The following is a 6,492-nucleotide window of genomic DNA, read 5'->3' as shown; positions in this document are numbered from 1 at the left end:
CCTCCCGTGGCGAGGCCTCCCGCTCCGGTGACCGCGGCGGAGTGGGGCACCAGTTCACGCCCACGCCGGCGGACATCTCCGGAGCAGTGCAGAACCAGCGCCACCCCTGGCCCAGCAGTTGCTGGAACGCGGCCGGCGGGTCCTCCCTCCTCTCGTCCTCCACGGCCACCATCTGGAGGTCCGGGAAGGCGACGTCCCCGGCGGCAGAGAGGGCCATGGCCTCCTCCAGGCCGTCCCACTGCCGCTCGTCGTGCGTGTACATGGAGTCGTCCATGACACGCTTGAGGAGACGGGCCTCCTCCTCCGCTGACATGCGAGGAGGTGGAGGGGGCGATGGAGACGACGATGGCGGCGGCGTGGGCGTGACGCCGCGCACCCGCCTACGCCCGCGCTCCTGGGCGCGCCCCTGTCGTGGCCGCCGCGGCCCCGTCGAGGTGCCGGCGAAGAAGGACGCGCGCCTGGTGTCGTGCTCGTCACGAAACCAGGTGTCCCACAGCGCGGAGTCGGGGGCGTACCTGGGGTCGTAGAAGAGGTCGTCGGGGAGGAGGCGGCGGCGGCGCTCGATCTCCTCTTCGCGCGCATGGCCGCTCGTCGGGACCGGCGGGATCGGGACCTGGTCGGCGGACCGATGCCAGTTACTGGGAAGATGGGCGTCGCTCCAGGGGAGCGGCGTCCTCGTCTCCCAATAACGGCGGCACACTGACGCATGGACGTAATGCCGGTCGCGCGCGCCGGCGAACGTGGGCGCGATGGAGAACGCGGGCGGCGCGGGGGCCCGGCGTGGTGGCGATGGCGACGGCGTCTCCTCCTTCTTCACCGAGCCGCGGCGGCGTCCCGACGAGGAGCCAGCCTCGCGGTCGTGCCTGCCTTTGCGGCCGTAGTTCCATAGCCCCATGGCTGCGGGCGGCCGGTCGGCGAGTTCTTGGCTAGGGTTTGGGACGTGGTCGCCGCTGTCGGGTTTCGAGGAGGCCGCTGGGTGGCGTGGGACAGTGTGGACGGCGACCCGTCCACGCTTCCCACTTAAAGAAGGACGGCGACCGTTCGACGTGCGGATGACAGGTGGGGCCGCCTGCTCGTGCGCATTGATGTGGGCGAGTGGGAGGTAGGTGGCCGCCTGCCACTCGGCTCCGACGCGGACGAGCGCGCGTCCGTTTAATGTCCGCCGCGACCCAAACCCGGCGCAAGTTTGCGTTCGAAATGGATCGATCCGGACACAAAACAGACAAGATGGATCCAGACCGTAGCGCGCTGGGCCGCCTCCTTTATCCTTTTATCCCAAACGGACGAGACCGGACAAGATAGGGTCGCGCGATGAAGTTGGCCTTACGGCAAAGGCTTGAATGGGCACGGATTTTTCGAACCGATGGCGACGGCCCTCCATCCGGGCCAAAACCTCCTCCCTTCTCTGTCACTCAGTCAGCCATGCCAACATGGGAATGGGAGCAGTGGTTTCTGTCGCGGGGAAGCATCCTGGAAGGCGTGAGACGCCGCAACTTGCACCCGCTGCTGCATGAACACTCTCATCCCCGTCCCGAACGGTCAGCACAACACGTGAGGATTCATTTCGGAAGTCTAAGCCGGATGGAAAGTGACACGCCACTTCTCTGGTCGTCTCTTCCGCAAGTCGTTGATGCTGATCGGATCGAGCGACAGGTTCGGTGCACCTCGGAAAAGTTGGCTCAGGCGCAAGCCGAAGCCGGTAGTCCGTTCCAGACACGGGCAGACAGCACGTCCTGTTCGATTGAAATCCTCGCACCATCGTGTCTGCACTCTGCGGCACGACAGAGCCACAAGAGCATTTTGGATTTCGACCTACTCGAGAGTAGATTGGGAACTTGGTAGCACGGCTGCTAGAGATGCCTCCAACACTGCATGGAGATTTCGTCGTCTACTTGGAGGTTGATTTGCAGCTGGAAGCCTCAGCCTCTCCACAGATCCTCTAGATGATGAAGTGTAGGATTAGTTTGTATCTTCTGAATGGAACAATGGAGAATCAGTGCATCACTAGATTTTCCTTCCTTGCACAATAAAATAGTGAGCCCATTGTTGCACGTGGACAGAGGAAACCACCCTGAAGTTTCACCTGTCTCTTCCAAGGGAGTCCCATCCCAACAACAACATCATTACTCTCCATCATGGCTATGGCTTTTTCTTCTAGAGTGGTGCCGTGGAGCCTTGACGCCGAATGAACCGCCAAATGCACCCATCCCTTTCTCGTCAACTTGCTCCATACGTGACTGTGCACGACAAAGTATCTTGTAGGAGTATATGCCTCTGACATGAATCAAATGAGGTTGGAATACTTTTTGGTTGGCGAGGACGAGCTGGTACATAGGTTCGGCGACGAGGTCAAGCGCTAGGGGCGCTTGGTGAAATGCACCACGTGCCCTGGCGAGAACGGCAGCATATGCTGCTACACCTACGAAACAAACTTTATGTTATCTTGTTTACAGAACCTTTACATATGCACAGGCGCGAACGAACACAAACGTACGGCGCATGCTGGATGGCGATAGTGTGTATGCGGTTTTTTTTGCATAAAATGTCACTCTTTATTCATTAACAAATATCATTGCAGGACTAGCGTAGTACCGCTGCGTTGCCACGGGCAATTAAGGGCATCTCCAACGCCCTCTATCAAATCAGAAATACCAAACGTCCGCTGACACGTCAAAGCAATAGTTTAATCTACATATATTATTGCTTAGTGTCATGCAATGTCCTATGTTAGCTCATTATCTTTATGATTATTAATTTGTTAGTCATGTGTGAGTCCTGCAAGCACAAAATTATCCATTGTTATCTCCCAGAACATGGAATGAACGAATGCATGAAGCAGAGAGGCGGCCATGCATGCTTCACTAACACATGATCTGCATTTTTTTTGAGTTAAAGCGAAACTTTATTCATTAGAAATAACCAGTACATCGTTTGTGAGGATCATTACAATTTCAGTAAGGGGTAGTCGAAGAAAATCTAGCTAATTTAGCAAGTTCATGTGCTACTTTATTTGTCTCTCTATTACAATGTTCGAATCTAGTCATAATAAAATCACATGCATAGTGATAACAGTCATCGAAAATCACCGTCGCCGCACCCGCTGACTGTCCTCCGTCCTGCATGGTCTCAATCATCTCCAAATTGATGATTAGGCGGTTACATCCCGCCCTTTATGCTAATGTTAGGCCAAATTTGAGAGCTAATGCTTCTGCCATCGGAGCATCCGCGCAGTAGTCGATCTTTCCATTTCCTCTTGCAATAAACTTACCTTTGTCGTCTCTCAAGATCGCCCCCATCATACCCTTCAGCATGTCATGGTCAAAGGAGATGTCAACATTTAGTTTCACGAAGCCCCTAGGAGGACAGTGCCAATCCCTCCCTTTTTCATGGACGCCTTTGAAGATGACGCATTTACAAAATTATATGTGAGAGCCATGATCCCCATTGATATCCGAGTCACATTCTGAGTTAATTCCTTGTGCACTAATTTCCGTCTTTCCCATCATAGATACCAAGCCGAGATAGCTATCATTTCTCGTACATTTTGGCACCCCATTTCTCGTACATTTGCTATATTAGCTAGATTTTCTTCAGCATGATCAATCTCACAAGATTTATCAATAATCATATCCATCCCTAGCCTTTTCCAAATCTTCTTTGCTCTTGTACATAGGAAAAGCATGTGTTTCATATCTTCTACACCCCGAGAGCAGGAAGGACAAAGAGGCAAGACCTTCATGTGTCTAATAGTGAGTGTTGCCCGACATGGGAGGGTGCCATATGTAATGTCCGTCATAAAAAGATTTTGACTTTTGCCAGACAAGATAACTTCCATATCTGACACCATATAGGGTTAGGTGTCGTTCGCCCCATCCCGTTGGAATGTTTTACTTTACTCCCACACTGATAATTCCACTTCACATGATAAGCAGACCGTACCGAGAACATACCATTTTTGTATAACTCCATGCAATAAAATCTGTCATATTATGTTGCGAAATTGGGATTGAAAGAATCCGTTGTGCGTCAATGGGCCACATAATTTGTCTAATCAGGTCCTCATTCCAATTGTTGAAGGTCGGGTCAATCAAACCAACCACTTTTGATAACAAATGTCCCCCCTTAGGGGTCATAATCTGCCTAGTGGCACAATTTGGCATCCATCCATCTTCCCAAATATTGATATTATGTCCATCCCTCACTCGCCAAATATAACCATGCTTGAGAGTAGTAACGGCTGCCATAATGCTTTGCCAGGTGAAAAAAGCACCATGTTTTGGCTTGGAGTTCAGCAAATCACCATCAGGGTAATACTTGGCCCTTAGAATAGTAGCACACAATGAGTCGGGATTATCAAGGAGACGCCATGCCTGTTTGGCCAGCAGAGCCAGGTCAACACATGATCTGCATTTAATTTGATCATCCATGCTTAGTGGTTTTTAAAAGGGACCTAACAAAAAACATGAAGGAGTGCTGAGCAAAATCGTTGATACTTATGTTAGTTTGGGTGCTCCACTAATTCACTACACCATCATCATCAATTCATCATCATTACCTTCCGAAACGATAAGAAAAACAATGGAATCACGTGGGGCTAACGCAGGAACGTTCGGCGAAGCTAGAAGCACGTGACGCCCTTCCGCGCTCTCTGTATATAAACCGGGAGACCGAAACCAGCCCCTCCACAAAATCCACTGACAAACGCTCGGCGAATCCCAAGAGCGAACTCAGATCATCCTACGACCAGACGCGACCACACAGGACAAGATGCTGCTGCTTAATCCGGCGTCCGAGGCGGCGGCGGCGGCGGCGCTGGACAGCATCCGGCAGCAGCTCCTGGAGGAGCCGGCGCGGCCGGCCTACTGCCGGAGCGCGAGCTTCGGCAGCCTGGTGGCGGACCAGTGGAGCGGGTCGCTCCCGTTCCGGCCCAACGACGCCGACGACATGGTCGTCTACGGCGCCCTCCGCGACGCCTTTTCCTGCGGCTGGCTCCCCGACGGCTCCTTCGCGGCCGTCAAGCCCGAGCCCATGCCCTCCCCCGCCTCCTACGACGGCTCCTGCCTCGGCAGCTTCCTCGCGCCGCCGGCGCCCGGGCTGGACGCGCCGTGGGCGGAGGAGGAGGCCGAGGTCGCGGCGGCGGCGTCGAGGGGGAAGCACTTCCGAGGCGTGAGGCAGCGGCCGTGGGGCAAGTTCGCGGCGGAGATCCGGGACCCGGCCAAGAACGGCGCGCGCGTGTGGCTCGGCACCTTCGACAGCGCCGAGGACGCCGCGGTGGCCTACGACCGCGCCGCCTACCGCATGCGCGGCTCCCGCGCGCTCCTCAACTTCCCGCTCCGCATCGGCTCCGAGATCGCCGCCGCCGCCGCAGCCGCGGGCCAGAAGCGTCCGTCTCCCCAGCCGGCGAGCCCCGACTCTTCATCTCCCTCCTGCAGCGCGCCCGGGTCGTCGAAGAGGAGAAAGAGAGGCGAGGCCGCGGCAGCGTCCATGGCCATGGCTCTGGTGCCGCCCCCGCCGGTGCAGGCTCCCGTCCAGCTGACCCTCCCAGCCCAGCCGTGGCTCGCCACCGGCGCCGTCCAGCAGCTGGTGAGCTGAAGCGGCGAAGCGACAAGTGATCGTTCTCACTTCTCACGAGTGATTAGTTGCTTGATGTGTTGAGCGACGTGAGGAACAGAGCATCAAGATGAGATGAATGGCGCGTAATGCGTGGCTCGAAGAAACCTTGATCAGCTGGAGGCGATTACGCCGCCATGCCGTTGTGAAATTTGTGTGGTTCCGTGTGAAACCTGTCGCTAGGGTTAGTGGCGTTGGCACAGTAGCAAGTGGGTGCAGTGGAGTTCTGGAAGCCGGTTTGTAAGAGGCGGTGAGGGTGCAGGTGCAAAACTTGCACAGACCTTCTCTTCTCCAATGGAGAATCTTCTTTGTTCAACCGTTGTTTGGTACTAGTATCAGTGAGTGATTCCTTTCAAATTTGCAGGTTTCCCACTGAAATGATAGTTTTAATAATACAACATGGGCGTGCATCACAGTTGTTTAGTGAGGAATACATCGAGAAAGGATGAAATGTCTGCGTTGTGACCGGGAAGGAGCACATGTTTCTGACTTTTATAAAATATGGGATGAGAGGTGATGCACGGCACGATTAGCCTGTAGGTTTTGTCAACGGACTGAGACCTGAACGCGAATCCAAAATGCCAAATTAAACAAACGTGAAATATGCGGGAGGGGCGAGGCTGGCACGCACTCGCGAACTAAACAAAACAAGCATTGCTTTGGGCCGTCGAGGCGATGGATTGGTGCGGCGGTGATGGATGGAAAGGTTGGTGCATCATCAACTTTGAGAGGCGAGGGAACAAAGGAGTCAAGATATCCTTTCGATCACGCCTGGATATAATATAATATAAACAAACGACTAGGAAAGAAGATAACCTCGTGCTTATCCGTGTTTAAGATTTTATTAAGAGGTGCCGTTGGTGGTATGACGAAGGATTCCTT

At 54.4% G+C, this 6,492-nt stretch overlaps 1 protein-coding gene across 1 annotated transcript; it reads left to right on the top strand.

Annotated features, from left to right (window-relative positions):
- Positions 1–4,674: 4,674 nt before the first annotated feature.
- Positions 4,675–6,073, top strand: LOC125512240 (ethylene-responsive transcription factor 2). Its single transcript, XM_048677334.2, has one exon. It carries the CDS (start codon positions 4,768–4,770, stop codon positions 5,590–5,592), a length of 825 nt encoding a protein of 274 aa, XP_048533291.2. The 5' UTR covers positions 4,675–4,767; the 3' UTR covers positions 5,593–6,073.
- Positions 6,074–6,492: the final 419 nt, after the last annotated feature.

This window comes from Triticum urartu, chromosome 6A (genome assembly GCF_056163025.1).
Source record: "Triticum urartu cultivar PI428250 chromosome 6A, HENAU_Tu73, whole genome shotgun sequence".
NCBI lineage: Eukaryota > Viridiplantae > Streptophyta > Magnoliopsida > Poales > Poaceae > Triticum > Triticum urartu.
The sequence above is the reverse complement of the archived record's forward strand: the minus strand, read 5'-3'. Positions and strand labels throughout refer to the sequence as shown.